Source organism: Ischnura elegans, chromosome 1, assembly GCF_921293095.1.
Source record: "Ischnura elegans chromosome 1, ioIscEleg1.1, whole genome shotgun sequence".
Lineage (NCBI taxonomy): Eukaryota > Metazoa > Arthropoda > Insecta > Odonata > Coenagrionidae > Ischnura > Ischnura elegans.
Genome location: NC_060246.1, coordinates 156955077 through 156978352, shown reverse-complemented (window position 1 = coordinate 156978352; position 23276 = coordinate 156955077). Strand labels below are relative to the sequence as shown.

General features: G+C 43.5%; 2 protein-coding genes and 1 long non-coding RNA gene across 3 annotated transcripts; 2 read left to right on the top strand and 1 right to left on the bottom strand.

The window, feature by feature from the left end:
• Positions 1-1815: 1815 nt before the first annotated feature.
• Positions 1816-6772, bottom strand: LOC124153790. Its single transcript, XR_006863763.1, has 4 exons — positions 6592-6772; positions 6360-6504; positions 5000-5080; positions 1816-2007 (listed from the first exon to the last, which is right to left on the bottom strand). It is a non-coding gene; the product is annotated as an uncharacterized LOC124153790 (long non-coding RNA).
• Positions 6773-10333: 3561 nt separating this feature from the next.
• Positions 10334-11647, top strand: LOC124170131. The gene has a single exon (XM_046548856.1). The coding sequence runs from the start codon at positions 10334-10336 to the stop codon at positions 11645-11647; it is 1314 nt and encodes a 437-aa protein (XP_046404812.1).
• A 2672-nt stretch (positions 11648-14319) lies between these two features.
• On the top strand, positions 14320-16128 carry LOC124170040 (uncharacterized protein T26G10.4-like). Its single transcript, XM_046548760.1, has one exon. It carries the CDS (start codon positions 14320-14322, stop codon positions 16126-16128), a length of 1809 nt encoding a protein of 602 aa, XP_046404716.1.
• Positions 16129-23276: the final 7148 nt, after the last annotated feature.

The following is a 23276-nucleotide window of genomic DNA, read 5'->3' as shown; positions in this document are numbered from 1 at the left end:
TCCCTGGGCGTAGTGTAAATAAATTTTACGCGCGCCCAGGGATTTAAATGGCCTTATTCATCGTGCGGTGTCGCCCGCCGAAGTTTTTAGTTCGCCCGCCGGCCGCAGTCTCGCATAGGTGGCGAGCCGGCGGCGGCTTCGCTGCAGGCCGTTCTCACGATAGGCAGGTGTTCCCCTCCTTTGCCCATTCCCAAGCGCTCGCTACGGAGGGGAGGGAATGGCCGAATGCCAGGGCAAATGTGTGTGAATGTTGCGTTAGTGTGTGTCTCCTCGCCGCTGTTGCGGTAGTGGGGGAAGAGAAGAATGCGGCTGCTTTCGGCGGAATTCGAGGAATGTCGCCTAACCTCCAGTGCTTCCGCCCCTCTTTCCCCCCCCCACCCTCCCCGACCCCCCTGTCATGCCGACGACGCCAGCAGCAGGATGCGCAGGAGAGATGCACGTGGACCTGGGGACTCCTCACGCGCTCGGCGACCGCCTGCAGGCAGGCAACTGCCTTCGTGGAGTGGTGGCGCGTGGAACTAGGTGGCCTTCCACGCGCTGACGGACGGGGAAGACCGGACAGAAGAACGTCGCGAAGGAGAAAATGCGCTCGTGGCCATAGTGTGTAAGTGGCCACGGCGCAGGTATGAAAGGGCGGGCGGACACGGGGTATAAGTGGCCGCCTCGCATGCGTGTATGGTACGAATGATTGATCTGCAAATAAATATGAGTGAATGAGTTGATTTATTTCCTCCCTGAATGAATGATATATAAGTGAAAATGAAGGAGTGAAAATTAGTGAAGTGGACTATAGACTTTGAAACAATTCCCGACCTCTTCACTTCGAGGCCGGCGGTGACAAGTGGCCCCTAAGTGAGGGGCCACCAAATACAATGTAATAGAGCCAATGCCATTACAAGGGCGGCCCACACTTGGTGGGTCGCCCTCTTGTATCATCCTCCCTCACGAAAGGTTGGGGGATCTGTATCTAACTCATGTTTTGAGATTAATAATGTATTTGAATAATACTCTATAAACGTATGGGCACGGCTCCTCGGCCTTATAGCTAAGATCAAAGTGTAGCCATTTTAGTGTGATACTGGTGGGTCGCCATACGTATCATGCCCCCCCGCGAAAGATTGGGGGATATGTAAAAACCTTGTTTTGAGCTTTTCATGTATCTGGAAGAAATATCCAACATGCGTTTTATCTGTTTTTCGGCCTTTCCTGCGTCGCTGCTTCCTTCGGGACGCCGGCTGCTCTCCGAGGGAATCCTATTCAAACCTCCGCGGGGAGCAAGGAGTGTCGACTGTGTTAAATTCGTGGCCCGGCCGACCTAGTGCTCATACGCAGCAATAGATGGCGTTAGTTGTCACCGGAAAATTCAAATCGGCCTCACTGCCTATTCCATTAATTCCAGTAGTTTTAAAAGGGATATTTTTTTTCAAGGAGTCTTGGTTTATTACAACTCAAAGTAACACCAACATATCAAATATGTAAAAGTGATAATTTTAATTGCAATAGACCAAACCTCCCTAGAAAAAAACATTCCCTGAAATTAAAAGACTAATTATACAGCTGGACTTTATAATATACTTACTTATTGTTTGAAGCATCGTGAAACTGGAACATCTCACCCTAATAGGAATTTATTCACTGAGAATTACTGATCATTATGTAGAATCAGATATTTACCAAATAATCTCTGAGTACTGCGAAGCTTGGAGATTATTAGTGAAATTGCTGCAATAAATCACAGGTTGCACGATTTGGTATACTGGGAGATAGAAAATAAATAAAAAATTGCACTTCCTAATAAAGATTTAATAAACGAAATAATGAGCAGTAAACACAACAAAATCAATACAATTGCAGTCAGACACAGCAGATGTCAACATGAATCCATGATGATTAAAAATACATCACACATTCCAATAAAATACATTTTACTGTCATTGCTTAGGGGAATAAAAGCCACTAATGTTCTCCACAGCGATGGTCCTTGATATTTACTCCAACAAAGAAACCCTGAAAGAAATTACCAACATTAATGTATCTGCATTAAAAAAAGGCAAGCGCACCACCATCCTTATTAAAAAATGATAATAATACCAACGTTTTATGTCCTGCAGGTTAACATGAATAGCATAGGTCATAATCATAGAAAAAATACACACAAAAGAAGAAACAAGCAGTAAAATGCAGATTACAAAAAAGTTATCATACAAAATCTCGACGATGCTGTAGTAGCATTTATGAATTTGCAGATTTTTTAATTTATTTTTAAAGATATTTTGGCAGGCTAAATGTTTAATTGAATTAGGAATCTCATTGTAGGTCATTGAGGCTGAATTGAGGACCTTTCTTATGTTCAGTGGCTGATTAGCCAGATGAATATTTTCTTTACCACATTTCACATGGCTATGTATAGCAGAATTAGGCATCAGCATATGTTGATTACAACAGACAAACGTAAAAAATTCATGACAATATAATAAGTACATGGCAGAGTGAGTGTCCTTATTGAAACCCTTAACAATGATTGAACAGCCACCTTTCACATAGAAATTGCTTCATCTCTAGCTACACTAGCATTTCCCTAGAAGAAAATTTTGTAGGCTAAATAGGAATGAATTTGTGCATAGTTGATAAGACCCAGTCTGCGTGGAGGTAGTTGGGGCAAGTAAGTTTCCTAATCAAGTGGATACCAGTAGTAATTTCATTATTCTTGTAATATGTACTCACCAATGAAGATTCACATTAAGATATTATCTAAGATATTTGGTACTGTCTCAGGGAAAAATTTTTGCTTTGCAACTGCTTTGGAACCCTTTTGAAACTGCTTTGGAACACCAAAATCTGCATTGGAACTGCTGTGAAACTCATTTCCACTCATTTGTACCAAAAATTAGAAATATGAAGACGTTTGTAACTCATTTGTGATCCCCTTTGGAACTCCTTTGTACAGAGTGTGTTCGTTTGGAACTGCTTTCTACTCATTTGGAACTACTTTTGAACGATTCGGCAGGATTTCCAGACGTCATCATTCGTATTGTAACTGCTGTGTACGGAGAAAATTCATTTGGAACTCCCTTTGAATGAGATGACAGGATTTCCGGGCGTCATCATTCATATTGTAACTGTTGTGTACTGAGAAGATTCATGTATAACGGCTTTCCATACGTTTGTAATTCTTTGTGAACAAATCTATGCGATTTATATAAGTCATCATTTGTTTTGGAACTGTCTTCTACGCGCCAACATACCATGGCCAGGTTCAGTCTGATACGTTTGGTCGAGAAAACGAAAATTCTTTAATATATGCAATAAAAATGCATAAGTGGTTTAAGAAATAATCTCAAGTCAGTTAATAGAAACGGAAGTCCCAAATAATCACTCGAATTAGTTTAAAAATTATTCTATTTTCCTTGTGGCTTAAATCGTATTTTTGGGTCCGATTTGAAATGCGACAAGATTTTCTTCACTACGTACCGAGAATTTCGGTTGCGTATAATAAAGGTATTCAATAACAAATTCATAGCGCTCGCGTTTTTTTGCGTTTCCAAGTATATTATTATCGTAAAAATTCAATGTCTATACTTTCAAAGTATACTTCGCAATTATAAATATTGCGAATTTTACGGCATTTTTGCAACCTTTTCTTTCATTGCTTTCGTTCTTTGATATTACCGGAAAAGAAGTATTTTGCATAGATTAATATACATAAAACCATAGAGTAAGTATATAATATACTTACTCTATGATAAAACATACCGATGTATTGTCTTCGCGATCCCTAGGAAATGGTTTATGTCCATATTTGGATCCGTATTTTAGGACTGAATTTTTTCGCCATGAATCCCTCCTTCGAAAATATATTTCTATGTCGAGGTTGACAAGTTCGATTACCCGGAAAGACCTTTTTTCGCATTTCCCATTGCATTTTCAGGTATTTAACATGACGGTTTTCAAGAAAAAATTTTCAGAAACGAAGGCATTTCACTCAAAAATGGACACTGAATGATCCACATCAACCACGTAAGATCGGAATTAAGCTCTCGATAAGGACTTTCTTGACCACCAAAGTGACTTACCCCTCACTCCGCAGGAAGAAAACATGAATCTTGTGATTAGCATGTCAAGCTTGAAGGTCTTTCATTTATGGCTAATGCTTTTCAAAGCAATGGAGCTATTGCGAAACGGCGGCACTGCCGCACTTCAATTCGTAATATTCATCTTACCTAAATATCCGAAACAGACTAAAATAATCTTCAAGAAAATTGAGTACACCATCTTGAACTGCTACAAAGCAGGTGGCATGGTGTACAAATGAGTTCCAAATGGGTGTTCAACTGGTACAAATCAGTTTCAAAACGGATGAACGAGTGGTACAAACGAGTTCCAAATTTAAATCCAAATGAGTCCCATAGCAGTTTCCAATGGAAATACAATGCAGTTCAAAATATGTTACAAATGAGTTGATGACATGGTAGGATGCTATGACGTCATGAACTGCTGTGTACCGTGTTTCAATTCCACAGTAGTTCAAAAGCACATACAAATCAGTGGTACAAAGCAGATAAATGACAGTTCCAAATGACTTACACAGCAGAAAATTTTCCCTGAGGTCACAGTGTAAAAAATATTCCTGTATGCTAATTCCAATATGCCTGTAAATATACGTACAGGGCCCAAAACTCTGTCAATATTATTATAAAAAATTAAACTGGGCACAGACAGTGTACTTCACGTTGTGTCTCTGATCCATCTTGCAGCAACAAATAATTAAAAATATATATGGAAACAAAAAATGCAGGTGAGAGACATTTTGAACAAGCCAATGGCCTCAAGAAGGTAATACTTATTAAATTATTATGGCCACCAGAGATTGAAATACTGCATAATCACTACATACTAAAATGCACTCAAGATGCAGCAGAGTGTTCATTTAAATCCCCTGTGGTATAGGGCCACAAGAGATATAAAATCTAAATGTAAGCAGAAATAAAATAATAATTACATGACCTTTAGTTAAACAGCAACACACTTCCACCATCCTTGTGAGGAGAATTCTAACTTGAGGTCACCAAAATGCATCTAGCTGCAAAAAATGTGAAAGGCAACTTTAATTTGATGATAATGGTCAAAATGAAAGCATTGAATGCATATGTAATAGCAATTTGCTGATTATTCTGTTATGAAATGCAACCATTTCATAGAATAACATGGACATAATTTGCTTAGAAAAAATACTGGCAAAGCTATATGATTAATTATGAATTTCATGCACAATATAAAATGGCATCAATGTGGATGAGTAGATACAAAGTTACTTGTGATATGCAAGAGCTTTCACCTTCTTTACCATGTGATGTAGAAGCAACCATATTCACACCAGAGGAAATTTTAAAATGGATTTATAAGAGGCAACAGAAAAAACAGAGATGGCACGGCATTAAAATTTGACTGAGGGTTTCATTTGTAAATTACTCTCTGAAAAAATGTCTTCCACAAATAATGAAGTTATTATTTAGCTTAGCAACATCTTGTAAGAACAAATTAGGGTTGCCACATAATTCTCACCACTTCTTCTGATGTCACGTAGAAAGCCATGCACAAAAGAAAACGGTATACTGAATACCAAATCCAAGGAATGCCCGAGTCATTCCATATCAATGCCACCACAATATTAGTTTCTGACCCGCACAAACTTGGGTATGCTATAACTTGGTCCTATACATCTTTATTATTTAAATGGAGAGGGCCAAAAATTTATTTTTAAAGAGCTATCAGCATTTATGGTATAACATGGTTTCTGAAAATTGCCAAATCAATGCAATACAAATAAGATAAGTAATAATCAGTGGAGGAATTGATCACAATCTAGGGACAGTTTTTGTCTTTCAATAAAGCTGAGTATGCACTCCATTTCGAGAAGCCATGCAGAATATCGGCATAAAAACAATAGTCCTGGCACTTCGCTGTAAACGAAATTGCCAACAAATTAGCATAATACATATAAACCAGCACAATGTAAATAATATCCTTAACGTCGGTGTTAATTCACCGTCATGATCACTTACACAAAATGCAGTTGTACTGAGACCGTCACCTAATATAGCTCTTAAGTTTTTAATACCGGAAATTTTATCTCAATTTTCAAGGCTTTATACATTATCATTTCATTGGTAAATAAACTCAAACTGACAAGTCAATTAACTATAACACAGCGACCATTAATCACATATGTACCGCAGTTAGGTACTCAACTACATCCAACAGCAAAAGAAAACACACATCTACGTACAATCGCGCAGGTTAAAACATTTCAGACAATATTTTTATCCAGAAATTGAACACTACATATATCAAATACTTACACGACATAAATGACCGCGTACACGGCGTTTACAGCCACTTTCATAGCCTGTGTAGCCGTCTGAGTAGTATGTGCAGTCAAACCGCACAAACAACATAGCCATTTCTTTCAAGGTAGACATCCTTGGATAATTATGTTGAGTATGCCTTAAAGAAATAATGGCAACATTAGCAACAAAAACCCCATAAAATGACAGATCAAATGAAGGTATGACAAAATCAACAAAACCTTACCTGGTGAGTGGTCACGGAAATCGGAATTTTTCACTGCATTTTGATTGACAGCCACTGACAACACATTTACTACGTAACATTAAGCGTTATCTCACTTTAAATTTAGCTTGAAGCACATTTTCAACACTTTTTTCCTTTAAAAAAAGCAATGAGGCACGACAGATTTCAAACCACAAGCAACGGAAAACTTGGTGTCAAAGATCTTGTATTTCAGTTAGGAATCATGGAATCGATGCGCATTCCCGTCGTTACTTGTTTACCGCACCTATAAAAACGATATAGTAACTTTAATTCTTCATTTTATGCAATATTATTCACCAGTACGTCTTAAAATAAAACAATAAAGAGATATTACTGTATTTCACAATTCAAAATTCAATTATCAAATTTAAGGACAGCTTACCGCACCTATAGAGGGTATCCAGTCGGAGGGAACCAGTTTGCCCTATCCTCATGGACAGCTATGGCGGGGAGCATCTGGCGACGGCGGTGGCGCGGTGAACTAAAATCTTCGCTTCGACGTCCTTTCGGCCTCTTCCTTCGCGGCGGCGGATTTCGTCTCGTTGGCGGCGGTCTCTCGTCGTGGGATTTCTTTTTTTAACCACCTCGGCGGGAGGCTGCTTCTCTTCGTGGTGGGGTTCGTCGTCTGCGTGGAATTTTGAAAATCAGGGGACATCCGCGCCTCCTCTTCAGGCGGAAGGCGCAACGACATCGCTGGAGGCTCGGCGAGGGAAGAAACTCCTTTGAACCTTCGGAACTCGTCGAGCTGAAAGTCTTGCCGCGGCGTCTGACCGGGAGGAGAACAATTTGATGCGGATCAAAATTTTATCCTTTAATTACAATCCTTTTTAGTTCCGGGAAGCGATAGTAGGGGTTATATTTAATTGTATCAATTTTTATCCTCTTGAAGTTTCCTTTTTTTTGGGTTTCATTGATTTTTCTTTTTAGATTAGTGTTTATTGCTTTTTTAAAATACCCGTTCAGAGGGAGGAAATAATTATTCAGGTCCCCCTCGGAAATAGTTTTGAATGTAAGCATTGTTATACTCCGCACAATCACGGAAGACATAGGACCTACGGGATATACCGGACACATAATGAACTGAAGAAACACTACGTGAAAGAACATCCGGACTTTGTAATGTTTATTCAATGCATGTGGTGCCTCAAAAAATTTGACAGCTTAAAATCTTGCAAATGCCATGTAAATGCATGTGTGGGGGCACCACTTGATCCCGTAGGCCTGGCCGAGGGGGAGGGGAGGGAAGGGAACGAAAGTGGCCACCGTGGCTGATAATGATGGAAATGGACCAGATATGGGCGTGAATGAGAGCGTGAGTGTGATAAGTGCGAATGAGAGTATGAATGAGGATGCTACAGATTTACAGGAAATAGTCGTGACTGAGGAGCCTGAGGTTAATATGAATATTATTATTCTCGAAAACAGTGTAACCACGGTGGCCGAAGGTGCTCCCCCTTCGTCGACAGATGATGAGCCACCACATCAATTAAGATCGACGAGAAGGAGAGCTCCGGGTCCGGCAAGTGACGACGGTGCGGCGGCGGCGGCGACGACATGAGTCTCCGAACCCGCAACAAGAAGAGCAGGCCGGCGCAACGCCAACCCCGTCGAGGGAAGGCAAGAGGAGGGAGTGCGCCGGCACAGAGTCCACCGCCAAGAGAGAGCTCCCCACACAACGCGGCCGCCGTAACTGCGAGCCCGCCCCAAGTTATAAATATACCGGGGCGGGTAAGCGAGGAAAGCGGTCGCGGAGAAGAGGTGGGGACGGAGGAACAGCCCCGCAGTCCATCAGCGCAGCGGCAGCCTGTCCGATGACTGCCATTGCAGGGAGACGGAGATGGGGCGGGTGAGGACGAGGTGTCGACGGATTCAAATAGCCCGCCCCCGACAGTGGCTCCACCCCGAAGGTGACGACGTGCGGGGTCGGCGCGAACTAAAAACCTCAGAAACCGGCCCCAGGGAGGAGACGACGAGCGGGGTGGACAGATGCCAACCAACATCGATGGCGCTCCCGTAAGGCAGGTGGCAGTGGACTGTGACGGGCTGCCAGAGGATCAACGGCGGTGGATAGAGAAGATCGAGATGGCCTGCAAGGAAGGGTGGGGAGAGTACGAGGAGGCCGTCGCCGCCTGGTGCAAGAATATTACGGACAAGAAGCCGGCCCGGAGAGGAGGTGGTGGCAGGAGGAGAGAGGGGGGGAGGAAGAAGAGAGAGTCCCGCGACACCCCCCCCCCCTGGATGAGGAGGGGGAGCACCCGGATTTGGATGGTAACAGGGAAGGTAATGACTTCGGAACGGGTAATGTACCTGCTCGTCGTGTTTTTAGGCCCGGTTTGGAATTGCACGAGGTGGTGAAGGAAAAGGCTCGTAAAATTCAACAATTGTTTAGGAATAATAAGAAGCGTGCCATTGATCAGGTTTTAAAGGGCCAACATTGCCAAATCGACAAAGGTCAAATATTCGATTATTTTAATAATGTTTTTAATAATGATAATTTTATTGATCTCCCCCGACCATTGAACATGGTAGAAATTAGTATGCCCAGCCAAGAAAATGATTCAGAATTTTTATTAAGACCTTTCTCAGCTGGTGAGATATGGAAAAGGCTGGGAAAAATGAGCAATACGGCTCCGGGGAAAGACAACATTACCTACGTCGATTTACGCAATGCGGACAGAGGAAGCCACATCCTTCGGACAATAATTCAATTTTGTTTTGACCATGGCCGGATCCCAGGCATTTGGAAGGACACCCGCAATATCCTAATCCATAAAAAGGGCGCCAGGGATGAAATTGAAAACTGGGGTCCCCTAACTTTAGGGCCCTTCCAAGCGAAATTGTATGCTGTAATCATAGCTGATAGATTAAGTGGGTGGGCCGAGAAAACAGGGCGGTTGTCAGTGAAACTAAAGGGATTCGGACCACACGAAGGCTGTTATGAACATAATTATATCTTGCAAAATGTTTTAGAAGAAGTCCGAAGGAAACGTGGCGAGGTCTGCGTCTCTTTCCTCGATCTTTTTAATGCATTTGGTTCTGTTCCTCACAACCACATTTTTCGATCAATTGAATCACTAGGCGTGCCTAAAAAATTAATCAATATTATTACTGAAATGCACAACGGGGCACGCACGACAGTGAGGACGGTAGAGGGAGAGACGCAGACAATACCGCTAAAAGCGGGTGTTAAACAAGGTTGTCCGCTTAGCCCTATTCTTTTTAATTTAAGTATGGAATACCTGATCCGCAGCCTGGCTGCACAAAGGGATAATGTAGGCTATCGGGATAACGGCATACCCATCACATTTCTTGCCTACGCAGACGACGTTGCTCTGGTGTCCAGGAAGCCATACGGGATGATGAAGTTGCTGGATCTCGCCGACCGGATCGCGACATGGAGCGGGTTAAAATTCAACCCCCGCAAGTGTGCGACGCTCCATGTCGCCGGGGGGCGAGTGAGAGCGACGGAGTTTCGTCTGGGGGGTGGGACACCAGCCTCGATGGCAGAGGGCGAAAGTTACGATTATCTTGGGATCCCCACGGGTTTTAATGTAGATCAAACGCCAGGGCGCCTTATCGAAGAAATTGTTGAAAACATCGACGCGCTGGACGCGTCGTTGTTGGCGCCCTGGCAGAAAATTGAGGCTCTGAATATGTTTTTATTGACAAAACTAGATTTCATCCTCCGGGGAGGTAGGTTAGGAAGGGTCCTCTTAAAATTATGGATAAACGGGTTAAGAGGGCCCTGAAAGATTGGATGTACCTCCCCATGAGAGCCTCGTGGGAGATCTGCCACCTGGATCCGCGGAAGGGGGGCGCGGGCGTCTTCCCGACTGCAGACCAGGTGGACATATTAACAGTTTCTCATGCTTTTCGTCTTCTGTCTTCCAGGGAGCCGTGGGTAAGAGCACTGGTGGACTCAGCAATAACAAAGACCGTAAGGAATAGAACCCGACGGGAACCAGAGGAGAGAGATATCGCGGAGTACCTTTACGGAAGCATGCGCGCGGAGTTTGGACGATATCGTTTTGACGTGGCTTCTTTGTGGTCAGACGCGAGAATGGCGTCCAGCCGTTTGTCTGTCAAAATTGGAATGTCATGGAACTGGAGTGACGTGAGGAGGGAGTTTGAGATCGTCATTCCAGCCCACGGCAGAGAGGTTGACGTCATCCGAGTTCCTCCAAACAAAGCGCGCATGTTGGGTAAGCTGTTGCGCGATGCTGTGCGACATCGATACCTTGCCCGTCTTTTGGCCAAACCTGATCAGGGCAAGGTATTCGAATGTATTTCGGCTTCACCGTTTTCAAATCACTTCCTCCGCACGGGCGCAAACACCAGATTCTGTGACTGGCGCTTCCTGCACAGGGCACGTTTAGGCGTGGTCCCTCTGAACGCGGCGACGAGGTGGGGTCCTCGAGATGACCTCCGGTGTAGGAGGTGTGGGTGGCAGAGTGAAACCCTGCCGCACGTCTTGGATCACTGTCAGGTGCATTCGAGCGCGTGGCGGGGCAGACACGATGCTATCCTGCATCGACTCGCCGGAGAGGTTCCTCGCGCAGGCGTGGAAATCCGTGTCGATCGCACTCCGCCTATGATCGATTCTGCCCTCAGACCCGATCTTGTCGTCGTTGATGAGGGACGTAGAAAAATCGTCATTGTCGACGTCACTGTGCCCTTGGAGAACCGGAAGAATGCCTTGGATGTCGCCAGGCAAGCAAAATTCCAAAAATATTCAGGCATCGCACAACAACTTGCCGATCGCGGGTACACAGTTTCTTTGAGTGCACTCGTGGTCGGGGCGCTGGGAGCTTGGGATCCCCAAAATTGGGTGGTTTTCCGCGACCTCGGAATTGCCAAACGCAACGTCGGTAGGATCGCTAAATTTATGATCTCCGACGCAATCCGATGGTCGCGGGACATTTATGTTTCGCACGTTACGGGCAAAATTCTTTATCCCACTACCCCAGCGCTCCCACCCGGTCTGGGAAGGAATCTCTCCCCTCGAAACTCTGATGACGACGACCCCACCTTTTAATAAAAAATTTTAAAACCCTGTGTTATTTATTTATTTATTATATTTATTGGTGTATGTCCCTTTTTTTTGTCTTTTTTGTTATGTTTGGGAGCTTTTATCTTTTTTTTAGACTGCCGGCACTTTACACCGACAGTCCGTTTTACTTACTTTTTCTCCCAAACATTTTTTTGTTATCCCGGCCTTTTACACCGGGATTGGGTTTTTAGGCGCTGGCATTTTAATCTTTTATTGCTCCCGGCCTTTACAGCGGGAGTATTTTATTAAATTATTTATTTCCAAATTTTAACTTTCTATGGAGCCAGCGCCACATTTTAATTAATTTATTGGTGGGTGTCTGAAGAGTGGTTCCCGTTTAGCCTACCTTATCCTAGGGTTAAGCGGAACTGAGGGGCCCTCTGAGTTTTTTATTTTCCTACGATCATTTTAAGATCGATTTAGTATTATTTTTCTTTTGTTCTTCCAGCATTCCGGATTGAAATTCAAAATTCTTAATTTCTAGTTTCACTGAATACCTTTTCGGCCTACCGGAATGTCAAAACCTGATCGCCCAAGCCGGAAAAATCAAAATTTAGAATTTTTATTTTCGAAACCCACTATTCGCGTTTTATTGAATTTTATTTCTAAAACTCTTTTTTCTAATTATAGAAACGGCGAGCAGGACTTGGAATGGAGAAAAAAGAAGAAAAATTAATATAAATACAATCAAATTGTTTAATTAAAAATATTTTGCTGAATGTATAAAATCATTTCAAGAAAAACAAAAATATGTATGTATGAAAAATATTTTTATGTATCAAATGGGCACGGGACTCGCATGACTTACGTCGTGGGAATGATGATGAAATGTTTCACTTTTAAGAACACGTTCCGGAAAGCTGTCGAAACAGTTTCCCCACACTTTTCGCACGGAAATTAGGTGAATGCACGATTTATAAAATAACTTCCAAATATTCACCGGATCGAGTGAACATGGAAAATGACCGCCAAGCGTAGGTTTCCTCGAGAATTCCAAGTTTTTCTTGCGAATACGACGAGACAAGACGGACGTATCACGCTTCTGGTGATATACACGCAGCATTCATCCGCGTTACCAAGGAGTCGTCGCTAACAATGAACGCCTTCCTCTGAAAGCGCAGTCGAATTTCGCGGGGGCCGTGCTGCTGGCAGATAGTTCGACCCGGAGGCCGACGATGGCGTCGGCACGCACTCTGTTTACTTCAAGTGTTAAAAAATGAGGGTCGCAAATGATGACGTAAAACAGGTGTCCAATGAAACCGTGAATTGCTTTCTTTCGGAGAGTTGCATTTCATGCCGATATTTTTTGCAAAAACATCCGAAATTATTGACTGATGCCGATTCTTCCGTCCCGTATTTTAGCCATTGCTGACGATTTTGGAAATTTTTTCCTGTCCGGAGAGGACTTTTCAAGCAGTTTTCAATCAGATTCCCCAGAGATAAAAGAATTTTTTTGAGCAGTTTTAAGTCAGATTCCCCAGAAATTTAGCATTTCGAAAGAAAATACAGGACTCGAGTGAGTAGGATAATGCTCTCTCATCGTGTTTCTTGACGTTTTCTGGACGATTTTGAGGGACTTTTCGGAGTCCCCGGAAATGGCATTTTTTTTGAATTTCCCAGGACGAAAGCATTCCGCCGGGAAGCGAACGCAGGATGCTCCACGAAGGACGCTGCGATCCCACACGACAGATGGCATCGAAGGCCCGGAAAACGGCCCGCGTCCGTTACGTCCGCGACGCTCCTACGACTCTCCCGGACCCGCCGACGACACCAAAACTCCCGGAGTCTCCACCCAACACTTTCGTGCGTTTTTTTCCCCATTCTCACGCCTTAAATTCGCCGTTCCGAGACCGTTCCTCGCCTCAAAAACTATCGCCGCACACCACCGCCGCACCATCCGACCTCATCACGCAAAACACCCGAAAAACCGTGCCGCAACCCCGGAACAATTGCCAAATATCGCTTCTCGGCCTTATGGCTAAGACCAAAGTGTAGTTAAAAAATTTACAAAATATATGGACGACCTTCTACTGGCACAAGATAGATAAAAGGAGATATAAAATTTTGTCCATCCATATTTTCATTGAATACATCACACCTATCTCGGAAGCTACGCCGTTCATGATCATCCAATGGTACTCTCTCAGAACATTCTTCGCAAAGCACTGCATTCAAGGTTTTCTTCAGCTTAGTGAGCTCATCATTCAATGACTCACATTTCTTCTCATACTTGTTAGGGGCTAACGTTAGGGCCCACCCTAGCTAAATTATATGCTGCAATATTAGCTGATAGATTAAGTGCGTGGGCCGAGAAAACAGGGCGGGTGTCGATGGAACAAAAGGGATTCGGCCCCCACGAAGGCTGTTATGAACACAATTTTATCTTACAAAATGTTCTAGAAGTCCGAAGGAAACGTGGCGAGGTCTGCGTCTCTTTCCTCGACCTTTCAAATGCATTTGGTTCTGTTCCTCGCAACCACATTTTTCGATCGATTGAATCACTAGGCGTGCCTCAAAAATTAATCAACATTATTACTGAAATGTATAACGGGGCACGCACGACAGTGAGGACGGTAGAGGGAGAGACGCAGACAATACCGCTAAAAGCGGGTGTTAAACAAGGTTGTCCGCTTAGCCCTATTCTTTTTAATTTAAGTATGGAATACCTGATCCGCAGCCTGGCTGCACAAAGGGATAATGTAGGCTATCGGGATAACGGCATACCCATCACAGTTCTTGCCTACGCAGACGACGTTGCTCTGGTGTCCAGGAAGCCAGACGGGATGATGAAGTTGCTGGATCTCGCCGACCGGATCGCGGCATGGAGCGGGTTAAAATTCAACCCCCGCAAGTGTGCGACGCTCCATGTCGCCGGGGGGCGAGTGAGAGGGACGGAGTTTCGTCTGGGGGGTGGGACACCAGCCTCGATGGCAGAGGGCGAAAGTTACGATTATCTTGGGATCCCCACGGGTTTTAATGTAGATCAAACGCCAGGGCGCCTTATCGAAGAAATTGTTGAAAACATCGACGCGCTGGACGCGTCGTTGTTGGCGCCCTGGCAGAAAATTGAGGCTCTGAATATGTTTTTATTGACAAAACTAGATTTCATCCTCCGGGGAGGTAGGGTTAGGAAGGGCCCTCTTAAAATTTTGGATAAACGGGTTAAGAGGGCCCTGAAAGATTGGATGTACCTCCCCATGAGAGCCTCGTGGGAGATCTGCCACCTGGATCCGCGGAAGGGGGGCGCGGGCGTCTTCTCGACTGCAGACCAGGTGGACATATTAACAGTTTCTCATGCTTTTCGTCTTCTGTCTTCCAGGGAGCCGTGGGTAAGAGCACTGGTGGACTCAGCAATAACAAAGACCGTAAGGAATAGAACCCGACGGGAACCAGAGGAGAGAGATATCGCGGAGTACCTTTACGGAAGCATGCGCGCGGAGTTTGGACGATATCGTTTTGACGTGGCTTCTTTGTGGTCAGACGCGAGAATGGCGTCCAGCCGTTTGTCTGTCAAAATTGGAATGTCATGGAACTGGAGTGACGTGAGGAGGGAGTTTGAGATCGTCATTCCAGCCCACGGCAGAGAGGTTGACGTCATCCGAGTTCCTCCAAACAAAGCGCGCATGTTGGGTAAGCTGTTGCGCGATGCTGTGCGACATCGATACCTTGCCCGTCTTTTGGCCAAAACTGATCAGGGCAAGGTATTCGAATGTATTTCGGCTTCACCGTTTTCAAATCACTTCCTCCGCACGGGCGCAAACACCAGATTCTGTGACTGGCGCTTCGTGCACCGGGCACGTTTAGGCGTGGTCCCTCTGAATGCGGCGACGAGGTGGGGTCCTCGAGATGACCTCCGGTGTAGGAGGTGTGGGTGGCAGAGTGAAACCCTGCCGCACGTCTTGGATCACTGTAAGGTGCATTCGAACGCGTGGCGGGGCAGACACGATGCTATCCTGCATCGACTCGCCGGAGAGGTTCCTCGCGAAGGCGTGGAAATCCGTGTCGATCGCACTCCGCCTATGATCGATTCTGCCCTCAGGCCCGATCTCGTCGTCGTGGATGAGGGACGTAGAAAAATCGTCATTGTTGACGTCACTGTGCCCTTTGAGAACCGGAAGAATGCCTTGGATTACGCCAGGCAAACAAAATTCCAAAAGTATTCAGGCATCGCACAACAACTTGCCGATCGCGGGTACACGGTTTCTTTGAGTGCACTCGTGGTCGGGGCGCTGGGAGCTTGGGATCCCCAAAATTGGGTGGTTTTCCGCGACCTCGGAATTGCAAAACGCAACGTCGGTAGGATCGCAAAATTTATGATCTCCGACGCAATCCGATGGTCGCGGGATATTTATGTTTCGCACGTCACGGGCAAAATTTTATATCCCACTACCCCAGCGCTCCCACCCGGCTTGGGGACGAACTACTCTCCTCGAAACTGTAGTGAAGACGACGACCCCACCAAATAATAAAAATCTTTAAAACCCTGTGTTATTTATTTATTTATTCGTGTATGTCCCTTTTTTCTGTTATGTTTAGGAGCTTTTATCTTTTTTAGACTGCCGGCTTTATACACCGGCAGTCCGTTTTATTAACTTTTACTCCTAACCATTTCTTGTTATCCCGGCCTTTTACACCGGGATTGTGTTTTTTAGGCGCTGGCATTTTAAATTTTTTATTGCTCCCGGGCTTTACACCGGGAGTATTTTATTAACTTATTTATTTTCCAAATTTTAACTTTTTTATCAAGCCAGCGTCAAACTTTTTAATTAATTGGTGGGCGTCTGAAGAGTGGTTCCCGTCCAGCCTACCTTATCCCAGGGTTAAGCGGAACTGAGGGGCCCTCTGAGTTTTTTTATCTTCCTACGATCATTTTAAGATCGATTAAGTTTATTTTTATTTTGTTCTTCCAGCATTCCGGATAGAAATTCAAAATTTAAAATTAATTTCTAGTTTCATTGAAAACACTTTCGGCCAACCGGAATGTCAAAACCTGATCGCCCAAACCGGGAAAATCAAAATTTAGACTTTTTATTTTCGAATTCACCATACGCGTTTTAATGAATTTTTTCTGTAAATCTCTTTTTTCTAATCATAGAAACGGCGAGCAGGACATGGATAGAAGAAATAAGAAGAAATTGAAATAAAATTTGATAATTGTTGTTCAATCAAAAATATTGTAAAGCAAGATTACTATCTCAAAACAATGTAAATTCATGAAATTAAAATTTTAACAATACTGGCATGTAACTTTTAAAATGTGCAAGAAACGTCTTAATCTGTATGGGCACGGGACTCGCATGCCAAGCGTGACATACGTCGTGGGAATGATGATGAAATTTTTCACTTTTAAGAAAACCTTCCGGAAAGCTGTCGAAACAGTTTCCCCACACTTTTCACACGGAAATTAGGTGAATGCAAGATTTATAAAATAACTTCCAAATATTCACCGGATCGAGTGAACATGGAAAATGACCGCCAAGCGTAGGTTTCCTCGAGAATTCCAAGTTTTTCTTGCGAATATGACGAGACAAGACGGACGCATCACGCTTCTGGTGAAATTCACGCAGCATTCATCCGCGTTACCAAGGAGTCGTCGCTAACAATGAACGCTTTCCTCTGAAAGCGCAGTCGAATTTCGCGGGGGCCGTTCTGCTGGCAGATAGTTCGACCCGGAGGCCGACGATGGCGTCGGCACGCACTCTGTTTACTTCAAGTGTAAAAAAATGAGGGTCGCGAATGATGACGAAACACAGGTGTCCAATGACACCGTGAGTTGCATTTCATGCCGATATTTTTTGCAGAAACATCCGAAATTATTGACTGATGCCGATTCTTCCGTCCCGTATTCTAGCCATTGATGAAGATTTTGGACATTTTTTCCAGTCCCCGGAGAGGACTTTTTAGGCAGTTTTTAATCAATTCCTCGGAGAGGACTTTTTTTGCAGTTTTCCATCAGATTCCCCGGAATTTCAGCATTTCGACAGAAAATACATGACTCGAGTGAGTAGGATGAAGCTCTATCATCGTGTTTCTTGACGTTTTCTGGAAGATTTTGAGTGACTTCTTCGAGTCCCCGGAAATGGCAATTTTTTGGGAATTTCCCAGGACCAAAGCATTCCCCTGGGAAGCGAACGCAGGATGCTCCACGAAGGACGCTGCGATCCCACACGACAGATGGCACCGAAGGCCCGGAAAACGGCCCGCGTCCGTTACGTCCGCGACGCTCCTACGACTCTCCCGGACCCGCCGATGACACCAAAACTCCCGGAGTCTCCACACAACACTTTCATGTGATTTTTCCCCAATCTCACGCCTAAAATTCGCCATTCCGAGACCTTTCCTCGCGTCAAAAACTCTCGCCGCACACCACCGCCGCACCATCCGACCTCATCACGCAAAATACCCGAAAAACCGTCCCGGAACCCCGGAAAAATTTATTAATTATGGCTGCTCGGCCTTATGGCTAAGATCAAAGAGTAGTAAGTACCTTAGCACTCTGACATTTCTGAAGAGACATATTTCACTATCCTGTTCCTCAGTGCTTTACGTGAATACAGGACTTCCTGCACCAATTTTGTTGCTGAAGAAGACTTATGTTTTGGAGTGCAGTACTGTAGAAACCTATCCAAGATTCCAACTTGTAACATTTTAAACTCATCGTGATCTGGAACGAGCCAGTTAAGAAGCACAGCTCTCATTGATCCAGTAATGCTTTGTCCGCTCTGATATGCAGGCCGAACAGGATATTTTCTCTCCAATTCTCGAAGATAAGCATAAATATCGTTGGCATACGGCGGCGCCAATAAAGGGCTCAGAGCATCGTCCTTATCAATGTCCTCTATATCATGTAACTGCGAAGATTGGCTTTCCAAGGGAAGAGCTTTCGGTACTACAACGTTGACTGCCTTAGGTTCGACCTTCTTTAAACGTCTGCTTGGCTCTACAAGAGTGCGTTTCGCATCCACAGCTTTAACTGCAACAGACGGCTTGGATATAACTTTGGTATTTTTCACGACTGATCATGCCAGCACAGTATTAGTGGTCTTCTCAGTCACAGCAGTCTTTTTGATGGTTTTCACTGTTTCGGTGGTTGTAATGGTTGTTTTCGCTTTGACAGCCAACCGAGTGACAGGTTTAGCAGCAGCATTGCAATTAATTCGTGGCCTCAAAGCAGGCCACCACGCCAAGCCACCAACTTTTCCGGTCTCCGGTTTCACTCGAACGTTTTCCCTCGAGACGGCAGTTCTCCTTAGTTGCAAAGACATCTTCCACCCACTTCCTATTCTTACAGAATTTTATTCCTCCTTCTCTTGCTGTCCTACCACTAACTGCTACCACTTTCAATTGATCTACAATAGTTTCAGTGAGTCTTTAGGCGTGCCTCAAAAATTAATCAACATTATTACTGAAATGTATAACGGGGCACGCACGACAGTGAGGACGGTAGACGGAGAGACGCAGACAATACCGCTAAAAGCGGGTGTTAAACAAGGTTGTCCGCTTAGCCCTATTCTTTTTAATTCAAGTATGGAATACCTGATCCGAAGCCTGGCTGCACAAAGGGATAATGTAGGCTATCGGGTTAACGGCATACCCATCACAGTTCTTGCCTACGCAGACGACGTTGCTCTGGTGTCCAGGAAGCCAGACGGGATGATGAAGTTGCTGGATCTCGCGGACCGGATCGCGGCATGGAGCGGGTTAAAATTCAACCCCCGCAAGTGTGCGACGCTCCATGTCGCCGGGGGGCGAGTGAGAGCGACGGAGTTTCGTCTGGGGGGTGGGACACCAGCCTCGATGGCAGAGGGCGAAAGTTACGATTATCTTGGGATCCCCACGGGTTTTAATGTAGATCAAACGCCAGGGCGCCTTATCGAAGAAATTGTTGAAAACATCGACGCGCTGGACCACGACCACCGAGAGACAAGGCCTGAGCGCTGATGCCTTCTAATTGTCTGACGTCACGAGCCGTAGGTTATCAACCACGCCTTCCGACAATGCTTGCAGTTGTTTATATTTATAAGCCATTGCGGTGAAAATGGTGATTGGGTTGTTGAACGCTAAGTTATTTGGAGTTTTAAAGCTTTTGCGATGGTTTTGTGGGCAACAGTATTGAATATAAGTGTTCAACAAATAGTGTACTAGTGTTGTCTGCCTCTGTGCAGAGGAAAATACACGGAGGTAACGAAAGTGTGCGTTTTCAAATTTCCTAAGGACGAAGAGACGAAGAGGAAATGGATACTTACCATTCCAAGAAAAGACTTCCAGCCGACGAAATATTCCAAGGTGAGTTACTATCTTTTTCTTTCTATTTGGACGGCGTGATTGTTCAGGGAAATGTTAGTATAATGTAAATGTTGATCGTCATTAAAAGTGAATTAAAAGATATTTGATATAAGCATTTACCGGTTGACGAATTGTTATGGTTTCTTGAAACAATTCTACTCTCGAGTGTATTTGCATGTTGATTTCAATATTATTTGCGTTATCGCTTGAATAATTAATGGTTTTAATTATTTCATAGTACTTAAAAATCTTTGAAATTCTCGAATATCAACGCTAAATAGAATACGGCGCTTATCCTCGTGTTCTAAGGTGTTGTTATTAAGAAGAACTTGATTTTTTGAGGGTGTTATGAATAGTTTTGTTATTAGTAAATTGTGGAAACATGTGAAACACTCGGGATGAATAAATGGGATACCTACTTGTGTAATAAATATGACCCATGCCTACGACGGCATTTTACATTATTTGTATGTTTACGCATGCATAGGGTAGTATTATTGTTTTAGAAAAGAAGATTTTTTTGCATTACGTAGTTCTTACATAGGTAATATGTACTAACTAATCGTGTTAATCAGAGAACGATTGTGTAGAGAGCGAAATCTTTAAGTCTTCGAGGGTATAAAATGAATGATTCTTCAGTAGTTAATAAATTATGGAAACATGTGAAACGCTCGGGATGAATAAATGGGCTACCTACAAGCGAGATAAACATGGCCCATGTCTAAGTTTGCATTTTAGATCGAATATTGTTAATCTAACTACCATTGTGTGCACAGCGAATTATTTAAGTCGACTTAAGATCTTGTTTACTACACCCTTATCAGACGAAGCCCAAGTATTCTTCACTTGAAATACAGTTGATTTTCCGTCTACCAATAAAATTATCTCTATTTTTAAGGTGTGTATCCGGCATTTTCTGTTTGAAGATGTGCTTCATTAAAGCTCCTACTTCGATGAGAAGTCAGGAAAACTGCTGGCTGTACCATTGAACAGCCCAAAACTGAGGGACGGTGCCATGCCAAGGATCTTCCCTGATTGCCCTGGGTACCTTACCACTTCAGAGCAGACCAGGGATGCGCCATCAATGAGGGAACAGCGTCTTGAAAGTGCTACCGTGGAAGCTGCTTTAGCTGAGAGTTTGAAAACTCAGGAAGCATATAGGGCTTAGAAAAAGCTAGACTCTTTCGGAAACGTAAATTCTCTGGTGAAGATGAATAAGCATATAGCATTTTGGGATGTGGTCGTGAAGCCGTGTGCTATAATATTAAAGCATTTGGAAGAGTGTGCACCACCTCTTATTACTTACTCATTAATAGTATATATTATAATATCAAAGTATACCACTGAAAAAGGGAATTAAAAGCAATAGGCAAATTCACTCCACTTTTTCAAGCCTATTTCATGTATAAAAAGTACCTATGATGTGTTGGATAGAATTTAAAAACTCCACAAATAATATAAATATTTATAGCGATATTGTAGCTCTACTGGAAGAATGAAAAATTAAAGACTATGCAAATCAATATTTGAATAACTTTATCAAATCACATATGTCTCTTGTTCCAGAAAAAAAGGTAAGTAGGTTCAAGAAAAGAAGGTAAGTAAGGTTCATCTGTGACATATTTGTATTTGCTGCAATGTTTTTTTAATATCTCCTGAAGTTCATAAATTCGCTCGCAATTCTGGTCATTTGGTTTTCCCACATCCAGTTAACATCAAACGGCTCTGCTCTTCTTTTAAAATTGGTCCAATTAATGAGCAAATTGAGCATGGGTTTCTATCGTACGTGAAGCACCGAGTATCTCATTACAGAGTCACGAGCGTTATATCACCCTTATGATGGATGAAGTTCATTTGAAACCCTTTCTTGACTACAAGGGCAGATGTATAGTAGAACCTGCATATAACTCCAGCAGTTTAGCTTCTAGTGCTCATGTGTTCGCGGTAGAGAGCTTACTATATTCATTTAAAGATATTGTCCATATTTTGCCAGTGAGTACTCTGTCAGCCTGTGTTCTAAAAGATATTCTGAAGAAAGTCATCATTGGTCTCGAAAAAGTTGGTCTGGATGAGGTTTGTATTATAAGTGAAAACAAATCCATCAACAGGAAGGCAGTATCTCTCTTCACCAATCCACCAAGGCTGAGTATAGTTTATCCACATCCTTTTCATCATTCTTGACCATTATTCTAAAGGCTTGACTCTGTCCATATGTTTAAATGTATTCGCAACAACTGGATCAATAAGAAAAACTATTATTTTCCCAACTGAATGCATTATATGCTATATTTCTGTGTTATCAGGTAAGACATGGTATTTTTCCATTCAAAACAATTTCCCCAGGTACTTTAAAGCAGCAACTCCTACTTCACCGTTTCTTAAAAGGCTACAAATTAAGTGATCAAATTGCCATGAAATTATAGTTTGCAGATAGGTCTAATCAAAACAATCCCTATATAATTTAACAGAAGCACAATCTAGTTTTATCCTAATCTTGCGCATGTGTAAGAACATAACTTTTTTTATTTCATCATCGTTTAATGCAGCGATGCTGAAAAAATAGAAGCCCCGTGAAGGATGTAAATATCCTATGACTTCTTTGTTATAAGTACCACTGATGTGTAAAAAATGTTTTACTGAATATAAGACTTTAAATGATATTCTCGAGGTTTCGAATGCATTTGGAAGCAAGCTGTTTCTCTTCAAAGAAGATTTTTCGACGAAGGCGTTGGTCCAGTCGAAACAATTATGTTTCCCGAGGTAGGGATTTACTGTTAACATCATTTAAATGTAATTACATATGAAATTATATAAGGAAAATTGTAGCCGGAGAAATGCCTGTTCGCATATCGTTTGGTTTTCTTACGCATTCCCCACCAATCGGCGCTATCAATGGCAGTCTTCGCTACTCCCTCCGTCCGCCTACGACTCGTGACGTCACGATTCAGCGCTCAGGCCTTGTCTCTCGGTGGTCGTGGCTGGACGCGTCGTTGTTGGCGCCCTGGCAGAAAATTGAGGCTCTGAATATGTTTTTATTGACAACACTAGATTTCATCCTCCGGGGAGGTAGGGTTAGGAAGGGCCCTCTTAAAATTTTGGATAAACGGGTTAAGAGGGCCCTGAAAGATTGGATGTACCTCCCCATGAGAGCCTCGTGGGAGATCTGCCACCTGGATCCGCGGAAGGGGGGCGCGGGCGTCTTCCCGACTGCAGACCAGGTGGACATATTAACAGTTTCTCATGCTTTTCGTCTTCTGTCTTCCAGGGAGCCGTGGGTAAGAGCACTGGTGGACTCAGCAATAACAAATACCGTAAGGAATAGAACCCG